Consider the following 19,290-nt stretch of genomic DNA (forward strand, 5'->3'; position numbering starts at 1 on the left):
TGTTGTTACAAGTAAACGACTTGCCAGTGGACATTATCCAAAGTCAGGCTACAAGACCACACAAGAGAAACAAGAAGTCCACCGGAAGACCAATGACACCAGAGCTGAACCCTGACACAACTGACTCGGAAGAGGGTGAGCCATTGTACTGGCTTGGTGTACCCAGATACCCTCGAGGGGGGCATTCTCCAGTCACACCAGTTCCAAGTGGAGCGCAACGGAGCTCCGGTCCAAGTGAACTAGGACAAGTCTTAAGGGCACGTGTCCAACCTAGAAAAAAAAGTGCCATGGTTCCGGAAGAGGATCTAATCGTGTTAAGAGACCCAGACCTACCTCAGCTAAGTGACGATCAGGAGATGCCTCAGGTTCAAGAAGAAGTCGACGTCACTGAGCCCAGTCCTGATCCAGTAGAGGTTCCTGACCCAGAGCCGGAACCTAGGGTGGAGCCAGGGGATGACATCCATCCAGAGCCACCATCTCATCTTAGGCAGTCCAGCAGGCAGAGACGTCCCACCACATTCTTCACCTACCCGTCCTTGGGTCAACCAGCCTATCAGGCTCATCCTGCGGTGAACACCATCAACGTCCAGCCTTCGCCATATCCTTCCCTATACTACCCTCTTCTCTACTCCCAGCCCCCCACCCCTCTCCCCTTACCCTTAGCCCTTACTTACCTGTTTCATATGTTGTTCCTTGCTATTGAATCGAACAGAAATCTCAGGAAGAAGGATGCCTGAAGTCTAAGGACACCTGGGCAAGAGGAATATTACAGGGACTTCTGTAAAAAAAACTTTGTTAGTTTAAAGTTTTTTTTATAATTCAAGTTAAGTGTCAGGAGCCACTTTTGCTGTTGGGGAGCATGTGGTGAACACAAATGTGCTACCACATTTTGGTAAATTTTATTATTTTTAAGAAAAATATATGCCAGCAATTAAGACAATTATTATTTTACATTCATTACGTGTAGTCCATAACAATTGAGGAGAGTAAAAGTGAGAAATAATAAGCGGAACTGTTGACACTGTAGTCATTCACCCGCGGTTGCCTAGAGCGGACCTACTTCCTGTCCTCTCAGACGCAATTCGGGAAAAGATACCAGTGCTCCTGTGATTCTTTCTCTGAGACTCTACCTTTATTTTTACAGGTCAGTATCGACTTAAAAATACAGTGTATGAGGGTTTTGTGCCTCGTTCTACTTCTGTGTTTACTGAGAGTTATGCTGACACCGCCGATGTAACCTTAAGTGGGGTTTAGTTGAAAGTTATGGAAGCGCGGCACCGCAGCGATGGTAAAGCCGAGCGGCGCAGCCCCAAGTCTCGCGAGAGTTACCGCGAGAATTCGCCAGCCCGCGGGATGTATTTGAACTTGGTAAACTCCATTTAACAATCAAATATGTGTGTGTGGTGCTCCAATTTAACTGTAAAGGCACTGACATCAGATTATTCGAGTTTAAAATATCTCATATACTCTTTATGGTTCAAGTGATGTGGAAATGTTAAGAATAAGCTAAGAATGAATGTACATGTATGTTATTACATTGCAAAGTAATACATTCAGGTGTGTTTTGTCTAATCTAGTAAGATTTATGCACTTATATCAGATTTGTGGATAAGCTATTTTGAGTTTGCCCTATATGTGAGAAAGAGCAATAAGACGTTTAAGGCATTATATGGTATCTGCACTGCTGATGTAAATGAGTGAAGGAATAGTGTAATTAACAGTGTAAACTGGAGAAATGTAATTGTAACATGGTAGACTAATGTGCCTGTGTTAATTCAGCTCCATATTATTGTGTGAAGTTGCACTGGGTTGGGAGTGGTTTTGTTTGTGTGTGTGTGTCACATTTTTGGTGAGCAAATGGCTGGAATGGGGTTGGACTAATTAGAGGCAGGTGTACTTGATTGCACTGATACACTGGTCTACTTATAGCCCACACTACAAACACTGCTGTGTCATTTTGTCTCGCTGTGCAGGTATGTAATGTGATGAAATCAGATATGTTTGGGATGGATGGGTTTTGCGCTATGAATTTTATACTGAAGGTGTCATTTTGTCTCTCTGTGCAGGCCAGGGCCTATTATATGCCACAGCCTAAAGGCAGCAGAGTTGCAGAGGCTGGAGTGACCACTGGCTATATGCTTGCAGGGTGGTGGGCCTCCAAGGACAACTTCTAACCCTGTTAAAGGCAACACGTGGAGTGCAACTGGCCGTGTGGCATAGCTGGCTCTGGCCTTGGGACTGTGTGTTTTTATACGATTCATAAATGGGACACTGGACTGTTTTATCTTTTATCTCTTGATATTTTTTTGTCAATAAATTATCTTTTAGAATTTTATTGACTGTCATCTTTTTGCCCACGACTGAGACGGTTGGTCAGACCTAGAATCTTTCTTTGGGTGTGTTACATAATGACCATAGATACATATATTTGCCAAATGCCTTTTATTTACCTTTTACAGTTATTGAGCATATCTGACAAGTGAAAGCACTGGATGTAAATTATATTTGTTGTTCTGAAATAAGAGACAATTCGGGAAAAGATACGAGTGCTCCTGTGATTCTTTCTCTGAGACTCTACCTTTATTTTTACAGATTTGTATTCTTTTTGTTATTGTGGTCTTCACATCTGGGACCCGTAACAAACGCTTTCACTCCATGATTAAGGATTTTTGCTAACCAAGCATGTATGAATTGTAAGACAACATGATTACCAGTCATGCCAGCATAATGGTTTTGCCAGGTTTTTAAAAATATAGCAAAGAGAAGTACCAAAAAAATCAGTCCTCATTGTCAGAGGATAAAATACTGTCATTTTGTCAAAGATGCTGGCTTCTCACAAACATGCAGAAAGTTTCCATCGGTACTAGTCCCATGACTGACATTTGACCACAATGAGTAAGCACAAGATTTATATTGCAGGTTTAATTTTTACTAATACTGCAGAATTTTCCCAAACCAGTTATTCATATTGTCATGGTCTGTGGGAGTGTCTGGGGTTTTTCCACCTGTGGCTGCTGGTCTCCTGTCCACCCCTTTGGGGTGGAGCTTCCCGCATCTCATCTGTGCCTCGTCAGCAAACAATCAGCAGGACGGCTTCTTAAACCAGTGCGACTTGCTACTCCTCGCCAGTGCATTACCGTATGTGATCCACGGTGATAACTAGGCGGCACTTGTAAAACCTCCTATACCTGTTTTTCCCTGTGTAACCTTGTTTTCCTTGTGTTTAGAGGTTGTCGTTTCTCATGGTTTGGACTCACCTGGACATCTGTTTCGCCTACTTGCCTGCCAGCCCTATGGTCTGCCATTACACCCAGACACCTTGGAAACTCTCATGGACATCCCTCCTCAGAGCTTTCAAAACCCAGACCTGCAAGTAAGGAAAATAAACTCACCAGCTAACATTTCTCAGTCACTGGCTCCTTACCCGTACTCCTTCTCTGTCTGTTACAGAATCCTCTCATTCCTCTGTCTCTCGCCGTGACCTATTCGGTGACCCAGTTTTGTAGGACCACCCTTCCCTGTTCCAGTTACTTTTTTCCCATTGCCCTTTCTAACTAGGGTCCAAACAGTTTCTGTTACAAAATAAACACTCTAGTACATAGTTCTACGTGTCTTTGTGTCTGCATTTGGGTCCCGTACCAGACTGTTATACAGTTGGTCAGGATGCTCTCAGTGGTGCAGCGGTAGAGGATGTCTGAGGACAGGTGGTTCTTCCTCAGAGTCCTCAGGAAGAAGAAGCGCTGGTGAGCCTTCTTGACCAGCTTGGAGCAGTTGGTCGTCCAGGTGAGATCCTCGGAGCTCCTAAATTAAGTATAAAATAAAGAACTTAGAAAAACTAAAGAATATTTCCCCAGCAGAAAATGTTAGATATATATTTCAAAAAATAATCCTTCCATCTATTATGGCAAGAGTGAAAGTATGTGGCATGCTGGGTAATATTAATCAAAAACAATATAAGACTGACTTTCTTTAAGCAACCATTACGTGTTTATTTTCTGGTGTTTTTCTCCAAATCTCATAGACCGAAACTGTCTGGCTTACAACAGTGATTTTCTTTTTTTTTCTATTTTTTTTTTTTTTTTTCCTCTGTCTTTCTCTCTCCAGAGGTCTCCAGAGCTCTGCTTGCTGTCTGTTCCAAGAATCTGACAGATACCCTGGGCTTAGATTACTGCCTAGGATGCCTTGCTATCAGTCACTTCCCAGTCTAAACCCCAGTGTCCCTCTGCTATGAGCCTGGCCTCACTCCACAGATGAAATTCCAAGTTTGATTCAATCAAGGAAATTGACTCTGAACTGCTATTCTCATCACAGTCACCGAAAACCAACTGTGTGATTTTCAACCCTTTAAAAGAGACAATCTATAAAATACACTCCTTTAAGATTTCCATTGGTCTTCTGTTTGTTGATACTGAACGTATTCAGCAGTTTTACAAAAAAGAAAACTTCACAAGTAATAATGGATTGCATTTATATAGCGCTTTTCGGGACCCCTCAAAGCACTTTACAATTCCACTATTCATTCACTCTCACATTCATGCACTGGTGAAGGCAAGCTACAGTTGTAGCCACAGCTGCCCTGGGGCAGGCTGACAGAGGCGAGGCTGCCATATTGCACCATCGGCCCCTCTGGCCAACACCAGTAGGCGGTAGGTGAAGTGTCTTGCCCAAGGACACAACAACCGAGACTGTTCGAACCAGCAACCTTCGGATTACAAGACGAACTGCCAACTCTTGAGCCACGATCGCCCCAGAGTCAAGTCAATTCAAGGGTCAGAAGAAGAAACATTTTATTGTTCTCAATATTCTCCCTTAATCATAGCAAATCAAACTCCACTGCCACATTGTATCATTGCATTCATATGATGTTAAATTATAAACCTCTCAGTCTCCTGCTTTGGCCTAAAGAGTCCCCTGACTTTGCAGTGATCCAAATAGTTGGCTGTTATCCATGATTTTTAGCCAACACAGTGCAGAGATTGCAGCTCGCTCAGGGAAAAAGACATAGCTCTGGGGATGGGATGAAATCGACTTTCTCCTCATTAACAGCAGGATAACATATAGAGAATCAAAGGTCAGCCAGAGTGGCCAAGCTGAATGTCAATAACCCACACCGCATAGACACCCCTAGTGAAGCCTGTTAAAGAATACACAGCATACCTCTCGAGATTGCCTCTGATGACACGACCACAGCTTAGGAGGAAATCTGTAAAGCCAGCTGTTCAGACAGATCAAACCAGGTGATTTCAGTGAATCTAGAAGAGCAAAATTGCACAGCCTTCTGGGAGATCCGAGTCCTGTGAATATGTACAGTAGACAAGAAGAAGTCAGATTGTGTGCGCTTATTTGTTCACCTGTACATATTTGAGTCCTCATTTCAATTTTTCTTTCATGCTTTGCTGCCCCATGATTTATTCATGACTACTTTCTGGTGGAACCATCCTCCCAGGAAGGCCTGGAGGAGAATCAATAGAGGCTGGCAAGAAGAAAAGCTCTCGCTTTTCTTTTCCAAGTTTATTCTCATCTCTTTTTTTGTGGATAACTTATTCTATTATATCAGCTCTCAGATGCAGAATACCTTAACTCCTACTTGTAAAGTCTCCTTCGGCAGTTTCTTGATAACCTTAATGTAAAGGCTTTTGTTTGCAACCCAGACTGAAGACTGCAGTCAGTAAAATTTAGAGTTGAGGGGTGCTATCTGTCGTATCTTGAGATAGTTGTGGTCTGAGACTGTGATGATTTTTTTTAAATTATTATTTTTTGGTTAAAGCTGGCATTTGAAAATTACATGTCGGTGTCAATAAAGCCATGTTCACACCTTAACCTTGAGCAATTTTAGGAGAATTCTGTGTCAGATATTTTCCACAGCTGCCCTTTCGTCTGTCTTTCTTGTTCTGTCATAACCTTCTTTCCCTGAAGTAACTGAAATGAAATCATTGCATTAAACTAAACAGAAGCATATTCATAACCCAGTCTGTGTCATTTTCAAAATGCATGAAGAAAATGTATTCATCTGAACGAAGTCTCTGATAGAGCAAATCCTTTGTGGAATCCCCATAAAACGAATATATTGTAAGCTTGTGATTTTTGGGTATCCCCAGTGCAGCTCTTTGAGGACTTGCTGCTGTCAGCATGCATTGATAGCAGTCATTTCATGCCTCTGTTGTTTCACAGAAAGCACAGAAAATGCTTGCTGTGAGAAAAAATGGTGAACTACTGTCGTTCTTTCTTTTATTTCATATGCTGCTTTGATATATGTAAGGATAAATAAGACAAATAGACATCAGACATTGAGGTTTTGCTATGAGTTGGCAAAAGTCCCCTGTGTATGAAAATGAGTAGGCAATAGAGCCTGTCAATTTTATCTCAAACATCACACGTAGTATTGATTGCAGATATGTATTGCCATCTATCCGCAAGCCTATGCGTGCTTTATTTTGCCAGGCTGGTAGTCTAACATACCGAAGATGGACAGGTAGACAAGCAGAGCGTCCATCAAATTAGGCAGAGCAGACAGAGATGGAATTCGAACAGCTGTGTTATTGATCTGAGACTATGTTCGGTGACAGCTTGTCAACTTGTGAGACCAGCGCTGAGATGGACAGCAAGGACACTGCATTTCAGAATATGAGTATGTGTGTGTTTAAAGAAAGTACTATATATTTCTAAAGGTATTATTTCATTGGGATGAATAAGAAACTGAAACACAGTTGAATTATTTTGCAGCTGAACACCAAACATCAGTCCCACACTTACTTGATTTATAATGTGAGCTAGTAACAAGGAATATTTTTACAGCCTTCACACATGCATAAGCAACACTTATTAAGTAAAAGCCCAGCTTTCAGTCCCATTTCTATGTGGAAAAAGTACTGATTCTGCCATAAAGAGACTCTGTGAAGGAGTGAGTCAGCACAGTGGGTCATTGTAAAAAAGAAGGCTTTAAACTGTGTAGGCTCAGGGGCAGGCAGAGAGAATTGGAGACATGACTAAACTGGAATTAGGAAGGAGCTCTTGTCTGGATCACAGTAGCAAGGACGGAATAAATGTACAGAATTAATATTTAAGACACATTCCATAATTCAGCCCCACTGAGAAAATTCACCTGGCATCCAAAATATGTCTGTCTGGATTTAGCATAGCAATATTTTAATAGCTGGTGGTAGTGAAAGGCAGATATCCCCCAAATCTAAACCAGTCTTAACTCTTTCTATAATCAAACCCATCTTAAACACCAACAACAATGCCAAAAGGTCTAGAATTCTCAAAAAATATAATAAGGACTAAAGCTTAGTATAACTAAGGTGGTGATGAATGTTCCCTCTAATTTTTCATGTGTCTGAGCGAACACACAAACTCCCTGAGCGATCCCTTGGACCACTGTGAGCGACATCAGACGTGTGCACTGTGGTCACGCCGGCATCGAATCCATCCAAGTTACATGGTTTATTAAAATAATCAAATTACATCATTTACATTTATGTCAGACTACTTTTAATTAACTGCTTTAGCCCACTTACAGTGAAAATTAAAAAAAAAATCTAGTCATTGACCTGTGTAGTATGTTAACACAATTGGAAGTAAAAATAACTTGAACTCCAATTTTGAAAAAACACAACTTACTTTTTTCTTCTTTTTTTTTTATAAAGCTCTGACTTGTATTATGAGTCTGAGTCTGTGGTCTGGGAGAGAGTCCTGTAACTCTCTGTCTGCAAAATATAGTATATAATGACCAATGCTGGGCAATTAATTATATAGTTACTTCTTCAAAAAAGTAACTCAGTTTGGCAAACAACAAAGTTTTTTGCAGCTATTTTTTTTAAATGCAGTCAAGGCATTTTTTTAAACAAACATTTCAAACTATTTACAGAACAATCAGCTGTTCTGCGTCAAATTTGATGCCACACAAATCATTTGTGCCACTCCAAAAAATGATTTCTGTCCACTATGAGATGAAGGAGAACAACAGCCTGACAGGCCTGACAACAGGAGATGTATCACTGCTGTAACACCTGTAACATTCAGCAGTCGCCTCATTGTTCTGACACACACAACAAAACTATTGACTACACTACACACTAACTACACAAGATTTGCGCTAAACGTCTCAAATCTCTCACATCTCAAAACACCGCCGTCACTCCTAAAACTTCCCCCCATTTCTTAACAACTTGATGCCACGTTGCCATATCATTTTTTTGATTGGTCGACATGGTACTTTTTTGGACGAATAGGAAAGGGAGAGGGGGGTGGAGTTTGTTTTTGCTCACAGGCGGAGAGCGCTTTCAAGCCTTTTTTTCTTATAAAACGCAGTTTTTACCGTTTCTTCCTGCAGTAAATATAAACAACGATAGTATTGAGCAAGGAAACCAAACAGATATTTTTATCGTAACTCTGGTTTTACGTGGCCTATCAACACAATTGATATATATATGCTGGCAGCAGCGGTATTAGATATGGGCGACACGGGCGGTTGCCCGGGGCGGCATCGTGGTGGGGGGCGGCATCACGGGCATCGGCAAAAAAAAATAAAAAAATGCTCGTACTCATGCTGCCCCGATGCTGCCACTGTATACTGGTATAAAGTCCACACTTTTTCCGTCTATTGTTCCGTCTGTCCTGCTCACATCTCCAATGGCTGTCCACATGTCATTAACGTGGCTTCACTCCACATCAGCCACGCCGCTTTGCTAGCTAAAACACCGGTGTCTGCACATAAGGACGCTGTCATATATGGGCTCAAAATGTGGTCATAAATATTTTGTACTTGTAAAAAAGATTTGTATGTGTAAAAAAGATTTGTATGTGTAAAAAAGATTTGTGTGTGCGTAAAAAAGATTTGTATGTGTAAAAAGAATTTGTGTGTGCGTAAAAAAGATTTGTATGTGTAAAAAAGATTTGTGTGTGTGTAAAAAAGATTTGTATGTGTAAAAAGAATTTGTGTGTGCGTAAAAAAGATTTGTATGTGTAAAAAAGATTTGTGTGTGTGTAAAAAAGATTTGTGTGTTCGTAAAAAAGATTTGTATGTGTAAAAAAGATTTGTGTGTGCGTAAAAAAGATTTGTGCGTGCGTAAAAAAGATTTGTATGTGTAAAAAAGATTTGTGTGTGCATAAAAAAGATTTGTATGTGTAAAAAAGATTTGTGTGTGGACTTAGAAAAAAAACCCCCTGCAAGTTACAAGTACAGATTTTGACCCTATTTTTCTTCCTTTCATCTGATTGGTCAATGTCATGTCAATCACAAATGTAACAATCCAATCAGAGAACAGATGGGTTTGGCTGTCGGGAGGGGCGCTTTTTTGAACTGCAGGTCCTTGAAGGGTGACAATGACAATAAATACTTAAATGAAATGAAATGATACAGTTTGAAGCTGGAGGATCTCTATATAAATATCCGATAGCAGCTAGGTCCCCTAACTTTCAGTAGCTGTTGAAAGGAAAAAGTTGTGGTATATCAGTGGTTAGAAATACCATTATTACTTTAGGATTAGTTTAACACAAAGTCAGGGCTGACCCAGGACCATTGCTGTGAGTCACAGTGCGCAGCATAAAAGTCCTTTGTGTGTGTGTGTGTGTGTGTGTGTGTGTGTGTATATATATATATATATATATATATATATATATATATATATATATATATATATATATATATAACATTCTGTTACTGTAACTTCTGTCGGTGCTGTGCTTTTGGAAACCGAATTTCCCAGAGGAACCCACCCGAGGGATTACAGTTTTTGCCCGTTGCTTGAACACCATGAACCCATGCCTAGACTAAAGTAACACAAGTTGAAGCTTTTGTTACCATACCTCAAACACATGTACCCCTACCTTAAACAAAAGTGCTGCTTTGCACCCCAGTTCCAATTATGCAACACACCTACTCCTTTATGCAACACACATGGTCCTGCATGCTACACTCCATTTCATACATAAGACACTTCGCTCACAAAATGAAATTTCAGGGTGCCATTCGGAAAACACATGTATCCAAAATACAAAACACATCGGGTAATTGCAACCACTCAAATACACACCTGAAAGCACTTACTTGCAAAACCGAACACCAATTAGCCAACTACAAAAAGCCCTCAGCGTAGCCATTTCAAGAACTTTGCAAGCATGGATGGAGGGAGAGCAAGAGGAAGAGGAAGAGGTAGAGGAGGAGGAGGAAGAGGAGGAGGAGGCCGAAGAGGCCATGCACGGACCCATATTTCTGATGAAATAAGAGCAACTTTGGTGGACCATGTCATCAACCATGGCCTGACTATGAGGGAAGCTGGGCAGAGAGTCCACCCACATCTAAGCCGCTTCACAGTGGCATCTGTAATACGAACATTCCGACTAGAAAACAGGTATGTCTTCACCTCCATACCTTCTGCTCTACTCAGATGGTTTCATAGCACTGTTCTACAGTATATCACATCACCATATCAAGTGTACGGGGTGCTAATGCTCCTTTTGCAGCCAAAGTGGCTGATTCCTTATATTGAAGTACAGTGTTGTACAGTGGATGACACAGTACATACAGTAAAGTACTGTAAGAAAAATAAGCAAACCGATGACAATATGTGGTTGTATTTCTCCAGAATGACTCGAAGACCTTCTGGGGGAGGACGGCAACGCCTGTTCACACAACAGCAGGAACTTGCCGTTGTGGACCTAGTGAGGGCAGGCAATGCCATCCGTCTCCACCAGCTATGACGGAAAATACTTGCAGACAGGCGAGTGTTCAGCAACATAGACCATGTGAGCATCACCACCATCAGACGCATCTTGGGTAAACACAGCATCACCATGAAGCAGCTCTACAGAGTCCCATTCGAGAGGAACAGTGACAGGGTCAAAGGACTTCGAGCTGAATATGTACGGGTACGTGTAACTGTCCCTTACATTTACAATAGAGTATTGGTGAAGTCCAGTAGCAGCTGAATATGTACCATATCAGTACCACATGGATCTATTCTGAGAGCTACACAGGTACCTGTGTGATGGGGTGAGGGTGCTGTATGTGTAGCACTGTAGTACAGTGATATGTTCCCCTTTTTTTCAGAGAATCTTGGCCATGGATGGAGCTGCACAGCCTCATGAATACATTTTCATTGATGAAGCTGGATTTGACCTGAGCAAAACAAGACGACGGGGTCGTAATGTAATTGGCCAAAGGGCAATTGTGCACGTCCCAGGGCAGCGCGGGGGAAACATCACATTATGTGCCGCCATATGCCTTCGAGGGCTTCTGCACCATCATGCAATACTAGGTCCATACAATAGCCAACACATACTCACATTTCTAGATGCTCTCCATGATATAGTTGTACAGAACAGACCAGATCAGCCCAGGTTTGTGGTGATATGGGATAATGTCAGTTTCCATCGGGCTGCTCTGGTCCAGGCCTGGTTCTCCAACCACAATCAATTTGAAGTGGTATACTTGCCCCCTTACTCACCATTTTTGAACCCTATAGAGGAATTTTTTTCGGCTTGGAGATGGCGAGTATATGACCGCCAACCACATGCCCGCATGCCTCTTCTGCAGGCAATGGAACAGGCCTGCGGCGACATTCAGGTGACAGCAATCCATGGATGGTTTCGACATGCAAGAGGATATTTTCCCCGGTGCCTAGCGGGAGAAGACATTGCTTGCGATGTTGATGAGGTCCTGTGGCCAGACCCCAACAGACGGCGGGATCCATGAGCCCACTTATGCACAATTGTCATGGTTTTTTGTGTTTACAGTATAGTGTTTTTTCTATTGCAGTATTATTGTGTTGTTGTTGTTTTTTTTTTTTGCTTTATCTGAATTCATGGTACTGCAATGTACAATATTGAGTAGGTCTATTTGCGTTTTTGGTTGTTTGAAAATGTGTCTCCTGTAAATGTGCCTTCTGAATAAACAATGGAAATCAAGGACTGCAGTGTTTTATATAAAGAAGACTAGTGTGTTCCCCCTGATCTGTCAGTGTTTGCATATGATGCAAGTATGTGTCATTTTGTCAACAGAGTTACATTTTGACAAAGGAATGTCAGGTTTTGACAGCAGAGTTTAGGTTTTGGGAGTAGAGTTTCAATTTGGCACAGATGTGAATGGTATATTTCCCAGTGTTGTGTCATGTGTACTTGTGTGTACAGTTTTGGCACAGAGAGCGGAGTTTTGCAAAATGTGTTCAAGCAGTGGGCAAAAACTGTAATAAAATTCTATCTTATCTCTTATCTTATCTTATCTTTCACATCGGACGCAGGATGTGCTGCTAATGCTAACTGCTAACTAAAAGCAAAGGATCCAGAACTAGATGCACCTGCTCCTTGTCTTTTCTATCTCTGACTTTATGTCCTCTACAAGAGTTTCTGTTTTTTTTTGCTGGTTCTTCAAATGTTCAATAAAAACATGTATGCTAATTCATAACGAAGAAAGCTTTGTAATGAAGATTGTCATTTCCAAAACACTGCCCGCCCCCACCCCGCGGTCCGCAGCGCTGTTGAAAAGGCTGTGGAAGTCCCTGTATTAAACACGTAGACCTGTGACACAAAAATCACCAAACTCGGACGACCACAGACTGTTTTCCTTCGTGGTGATGAAGGAAAATGCTGGGTTGGCATGTAAAAGGGCATTTATTCCCTTCAAAGACCTGCAGTTCAAAAAAAGCGCCCCTCCGATAGCCAAACCCATCTGTTCTCTGATTGGATTGTTACATTTGTGATTGACATGACATTGACCAATCAGATGAAAGGAAGAAAAATAGGGTCAAAATTCGCACTTGTAACTTGCAGGGTTTTTTTTTCTAAGTCCACACACAAATCTTTTTTACCCACACACAAATCTTTTTTACGCACACACAAATCTTTTTTACACACACAAATCTTTTTTACGCACACACAAATCTTTTTTACCCACACACAAATCTTTTTTACACATACAAATCTTTTTTACACATACAAATCTTTTTTACGCACACACAAATCTTTTTTACACATGCAAATCTTTTTTACGCACACACAAATTCTTTTTACACACACAAATCTTTTTTACGCACACACAAATCTTTTTTACGCACACACAAATCTTTTTTACACACACAAATCTTTTTTACGCACACACAAATCTTTTTTACACACACAAATCTTTTTTACCCACACACAAATCTTTTTTACACATACAAATCTTTTTTACGCACACACAAATCTTTTTTACACACACAAATCTTTTTTACGCACACACAAATCTTTTTTACCCACACACAAATCTTTTTTACGCACACACAAATCTTTTTTACCCACACACAAATCTTTTTTACACATACAAATCTTTTTTACGCACACACAAATCTTTTTTACACATGCAAATCTTTTTTACGCACACACAAATTCTTTTTACACATACAAATCTTTTTTACGCACACACAAATCTTTTTTACACATGCAAATCTTTTTTACGCACACACAAATTCTTTTTACACACACAAATCTTTTTTACACATACAAATCTTTTTTACGCACACACAAATCTTTTTTACACATACAAATCTTTTTTACAAGTACAAAATATTTATGACCACATTTTGAGCCCATAATCCTCCAGCTTCAAACTGTATCACCCTTCAAAGACCTGCAGTTCAAAAAAGCGCCCCTCCGACAGCCAAACCCATCTGTTCTCTGATTGGATTGTTACATTTGTGATTGACATGACATTGACCAATCAGATGAAAGGAAGAAAAATAGGGTCAAAATCCGTACTTGTAACTTGCAGGGGTTTTTTTTTCTAAGTCCACACACAAATCTTTTTTACGCACACACAAATCTTTTTTACACATACAAATCTTTTTTACGCACACACAAATCTTTTTTACACATACAAATCTTTTTTACACATACAAATCTTTTTTACAAGTACAAAATATTTATGACCACATTTTGAGCCCACAGGTCATAGCCTGTCAACGACATTGATTAGCTGAGTATATACGAATGTAAATCGCATTATTGGCTGGACTATGGGATAAGGTGGCATCGTTCTAATCCCATACGGGAGCAGCCAGTCACTCACTGACTAACACTGCAAAAGATTATTGTTAAGGTTTTAATTTTAATTCAGGTTAGATTTTTTTTTGTGCGCAACACATATTTTCTGTGCGCAGAGACCGTGCCAGCAGTGCGCAATTGCGCACGTGCACAGCTTAGAGGGTAGTGATGGGTCGGTCGCGAACGAAATGGCTCTTAGAGCCGGATCTTTGAAGTGAACGATGCGAGCCTTTCTTTCTCTTGCCCTCTCTTTCACTTTTTTTTTCGCTTTAAGCTGCAAGTCACCCTTGTATGGAAGCCCGTTTCCGCCACTAAAAAAAAAAAAAAAGGATACTTAACTCGAAATTTCGAGTTATCTTTCTCGAAATTTCGACTTATTTTCTCGAAATTTCAACTTAGCAACTCGAAATTTCGACTTACAGTTTTTGCCCGTTGCCTGAACACATTTTGCAAAACTTTGCTCATTGTGCCAAAACCCTAAACACAAGTAAACATGACACAACACTGGGAAATATACCATTCACATCTGCACCAAATTGAAACTCTACTCTCAAAACCTAAACTCTGCTATCAAAACCTAACATTCCTTTGTCAAAATGTAACTCTGTTGACAAAATGACACATACTTGCATCATATGCAAACACTTACAGAGCAGGAGGAACACACTAGTCTACTTTATATAAAGCACTGCAGTCTTTGATTTCCATTGTTCATTCAGAAGGCATATTTTCAGGAGACACATTTGCAAACAACCAAAAAAGCAAATAGACCTACTCAATATTGTACATTGCAGTACCATGAATTCAGATAAAGCAAAAAAAACCAAAACAAAAAAAACCCCATAATACAGTAATAGAAAAAACACTATACTGTAAACAAAAAATCATGACAATTGTGCATACGTGGGCTCATGGATCCCGCCGTCTGTTGGGGTCTGGCCACAGGACCTCATCAACATCGCAAGCAATGTCTTCTCCCGCTGGGCACCGGGGAAAATATCCTCTTCCATGTCAAAACCATCCATGGATTGCTGTCACCTGAATGTCGCCGCAGGCCTGTTCCATTGCCTGCAGAAGAGGCATGCAGGCATGTAGTTGGCGGTCATATACACGCCATCTCCAAGCCGAAAAAAATTCCTCTATAGGGTTTAAAAATGGTGAGTAAGGGGGCAAGCATACCACTTCAAGTTGACTTTGGTTGGAGAACCAGGCCTGGACCAGAGCAGCCCGATGGAAACTGACATTATCCCATATCACCACAAACCTGGGCTGATCTGGTCTGTTCTGTACAACTATATCATGGAGAGCATCTAGAAATGTGAGTATGTGTTGGCTATTGTATGGACCCAGTATTGCATGATGGTGCAGAAGCCCTCGAAGGCATATGGCGGCACATAATGTGATGTTTCCCCCGCGCTGCCCTGGGACGTGCACAATTGCCCTTTGGCCAATTACATTACGACCCCGTTGTCTTGTTTTGCTCAGGTCGAATCCAGCTTCATCAATGAAAATGTATTCATGAGGCTGTGCAGCTCCATCCATGGCCAAGATTCTCTGAAAAAAAGGGGAACATATCACTGTACTACAGTGCTACACATACAGCACCCTCACCCCATCACACAGGTACCTGTGTAGCTCTCAGAATGGATCCATGTGGTACTGATATGGTACATATTCAGCTGCTACTGGACTTCACCAATACTCTATTGTAAATGTAAGGGACAGTTACACGTACCCGTACATATTCAGCTCGAAGTCCTTTGACCCTGTCACTGTTCCTCTCGAATGGGACTCTGTAGAGCTGCTTCATGGTGATGCTGTGTTTACCCAAGATGCGTCTGATGGTGGTGATGCTCACATGGTCTATGTTGCTGAACACTCGCCTGTCTGCAAGTATTTTCCGTCGTAGCTGGTGGAGACGGATGGCATTGTCTGCCCTCACTAGGTCCACAACAGCAAGTTCCTGCCGTTGTGTGAACAGGCGTTGGCGTCCTCCCCCAGAAGGTCTTCGAGTCATTCTAGAGAAATACAACCACATATTGTCATCGGTTTGCTTATTTTTCTTACAGTACTTCACTGTATATACTGTATCAACCACTGTACAACACTGTACTTCAATATAAGTAATCATGGTATGTTTCACAGAAACTACCACTTTGGCTGCAAAAGGAGCATTAGCACCCTGCAATACCCTGTACACTTGATATGGTAACTGTAGAACAGTACTATGAAAACCATCTGAGTAGAGTAGAAGGCAGTGAGATGAAGACATACCTGTTTTCTAGTCGGAATGTTCGTATTACAGATGCCACTGTGAAGCGGCTTAGATGTGGGTGGACTCTCTGCCCAGCTTCCCTCATAGTCAGGCCGTGGTTGATGACATGGTCCACCAAAGTTGCTCTTATATCATCAGAAATATGGGTCCGTGCATGGCCTCTTTGACCTCCTCCTCCTCTTCCTCTTGCTCTCCCTCCATCCATGCTTGCAAAGTTCTTGAATTGGCTAAACTGAGGGCTTTTTGTGGCTGGCTAATTGGTGTTCAGTTTTGCAAGTAAGTGCCTTCAGGTGTATATTTGAGTGGTTGCAATTACCCGATGTGTTTTGTATTTTGGATACATGTGTTTTCCAAATGGCACCCTGAAATTTCATTTTTGAACGAAGTGTCTTATGTATGAAATAGAGTGTAGTATGCAGGACCATGTGTGTTGCATAAAGGAGTAAGTGTGTTGCATAATTGCAACCAGAGTGCAAAGCAGCACTTTTGTTTAAGGTATGGGTACATGTGTTTGGGGTATGGTAACAAAAGCTTCAAGTTGTGTTACTTTAGTCTAAGCATGGGTTTATAGTGTTCAAGCAACGAGCAAAAACTGTAATAACTCGAAATTATGAGAAAAATAACTCGAAATTTTGAGTTATTTTCTCATAATTTCGAGTTAGCTCTGCCAATCAGTAATCTATGTGAATGACGTCATTTCCGTGTTACCCGGAAGCTGAAGCCCTCAGCTACAAATGCTACAGAAATGCTAATTATAGATACGGATCATGAATTCACAAATTGCTGAGTATTTTAAGCGTGGCTTCACAAATGAGGAGATTCTTGCGTTATTAGCTGAATCACATGGCATTACTATCAGCCTCCGTACACTTGAAAGGATTTTACACAACAACCGACTTTGGCGCAGAAAGAACAAAACAGAGGTGGGAGAGGTGGCAGCTTTTATACAAGCACAATTGGCAACCTCAGGACAGTGTCATGGGTATCGTTGGATGCACCAGAAGTGTTGGATGAATGGCATTGTTACTGACAGAGAAACCGTTCGTCTTCTGCTCCGTTTATTCGATGGAGAAGGTGTGGATTTGAGGTCACGTAGACGACTGCGGAGGCGAGTGTATCATAGCAGAGGCCCCAACTATGTGTGGCATATCGACGGCTACGATAAACTGAAGCCATTTGGGATTGCAATCAGTGGATGCATTGACGGATTTTCAAGGAGTATAATATGGCTAGACGCTTACAAGACAAATAATGACCCGAGAGTAATTGCTGGCTACTTCATGGATGCCGTGATTCAACAAGGTGGTTGCCCTGATCGAGTGAGATTAGATCTAGGAACAGAAAACGTCCATGTGGCTCACATGCAACGATTTTTGCACTTTACAGACAATGAACCAGAAAGAGAGCACGTCATATTTGGAGCAAGTACAGGAAATCAACGCATTGAAAGATGGTGGCTAATCTTACGAAGCCAGTGTATCCAGTACTGGATTGAACTATTTGACAAACTAAGAGAGGATGGCCACTTCTCAGACTCTTTCTTGGACAAATCATTGGTCCAGTTCTGTTTTCTTCACATTATACAGGTGAGTTTACATAGGTGATTGTGTAAACGACATGTATTGTAACTGTTTAATTTGTAACAACTCACACGGCCTTTGTATATTATAGAAACATCAGATATATTAAAGTACACGTGAAAAGTAGTGCTTTTTTTTTTTTTTTTTTTTTTTAACTGTTTTGTTAAAAAAAAAATTCCACATATATATCAAGGAACACAATTATACATTATAACACATTGATTATTTATGTGTTTAGGCCTCTCTCTGTACTCGGTTAGCATTTTTGGTGGGTCAAAACTAAGTAAATAAGTATCTGTCTGTTCATGATGTGTGTGTGTGTGTGTGTGTGTGTGTGTGTGTGTGTGTGTGTGTGTGTGTGTGTGTGTATAGGTATGTGTGTGTATATATACGGATATATATCATTAATGTAGCTCAAAGCTAAATTAATGGTGTGTAAGCTAAGAAAATCAATGTAGAAGTTAGTTGTGCTTTTGTACATTAACATTTTCATATTGTATGCCTGAAAATGTTTCTTTTGTTCATTTTGTTTTCATCTAGGAAGAATTAAATGAAGTTGCTTTGGCCTGGAATGACCACAGAATGCGCCCAGTCCACAACTCCCGAAGTCCTCATGGCCGACCATCTTTTATGTATGCCCTCCCAGACATTTATGGCGCGAGGGACTGTCTCAAACATGTCAATATGGACAAAGTTGAAGCCTGCCTTGAAGAATGCGTGTTCAAAGACTTTCCATGTGAAGAGGATGTCTTTCATCTCTGTGTAGAACTCATGTCAGAACATAACCTGGACTTCTCAGATGATGTGTTTCATACAGTGGATCTGTATGTAAAGCTAAGGCAGTTGATGCTTACTGAGTTGGAGCTTTTGCCTTAAAGGTTAGACATCGTTATGCATTTTTAATTCTGTATTTTCATATTTAAATTGTAAACTTTTATGAGTTATTAATTTTTGGATGGTTGTCGTTTTTGGGGCACACATACATGGGTTTTGAGGGCCTGAAAATGTATTTCACGAACAGGGCCAATTGAAAAAGGCTATAAAAATTGTATTTAATTTTTGGAGGGTTGTTTTTTTTTTGGATGGTTTATTTCAATTAACAAACCAATTTTTTGTTTTAAAAGCCTTATTATTAAAACATATGTAAACATAATGTCTGTTAGACCTGCTATTTGGAGGATATGCAGCGCATGTCACCTTGGAATTATGATTTCAACTTTTTGTAAATATGCTTTTTCATCTTTCTTTTTATTTGAGTAATTATTGATGTTTTGAAATATCTGGTTATGTAGCAGTAAAAAAAAATTTCACTGTCATTTTTTTCACTGCTGAGACTTTTTATATATACTGACTGTTTTCCTGATTATGGGCAGTATAATTATATATACTTTTTTAGCATATGGATAACCTAACTGAGTG

The 19,290-nt window shown here is 40.6% G+C and overlaps 1 protein-coding gene and 1 long non-coding RNA gene across 2 annotated transcripts; both read left to right on the forward strand.

Moving 5' to 3' along the window:
- The first annotated feature begins 1,076 nt into the window (after positions 1 to 1,076).
- LOC146649812 (uncharacterized) lies at positions 1,077 to 5,948 on the forward strand. Its single transcript, XR_014908167.1, has 5 exons — positions 1,077 to 1,144; positions 2,067 to 3,138; positions 3,228 to 3,373; positions 3,451 to 3,783; positions 4,105 to 5,948. It is a non-coding gene; the product is annotated as an uncharacterized LOC146649812 (long non-coding RNA).
- An 11,031-nt stretch (positions 5,949 to 16,979) lies between these two features.
- On the forward strand, positions 16,980 to 19,182 carry LOC146649813 (uncharacterized). Its single transcript, XM_085387676.1, has 2 exons — positions 16,980 to 17,877; positions 18,412 to 19,182. The coding sequence occupies exons 1-2, from the start codon at positions 17,059 to 17,061 to the stop codon at positions 18,745 to 18,747; spliced, it is 1,155 nt and encodes a 384-aa protein (XP_085243802.1). The 5' UTR covers positions 16,980 to 17,058; the 3' UTR covers positions 18,748 to 19,182.
- The last annotated feature ends 108 nt before the right edge of the window (positions 19,183 to 19,290 follow it).

Source organism: Rhamphochromis longiceps, linkage group LG17 (assembly GCF_057381845.1).
Source record: "Rhamphochromis longiceps isolate RC_006_pf linkage group LG17, R_longiceps_female_GT1.1, whole genome shotgun sequence".
Taxonomy (NCBI): Eukaryota; Metazoa; Chordata; class Actinopteri; order Cichliformes; family Cichlidae; genus Rhamphochromis; species Rhamphochromis longiceps.

Excerpts from the sequence above, each read along its gene's own strand:
- LOC146649813 (XM_085387676.1), top strand. The coding sequence starts at position 17,059 with ATGAATTCACAAATTGCTGAGTATTTTAAGCGTGGCTTCACAAATGAG. Across the intron at positions 17,878-18,411 it reads GTTTTCTTCACATTATACAG|GAAGAATTAAATGAAGTTGC; the intron begins GTGAGTTTACAT and ends GTTTTCATCTAG.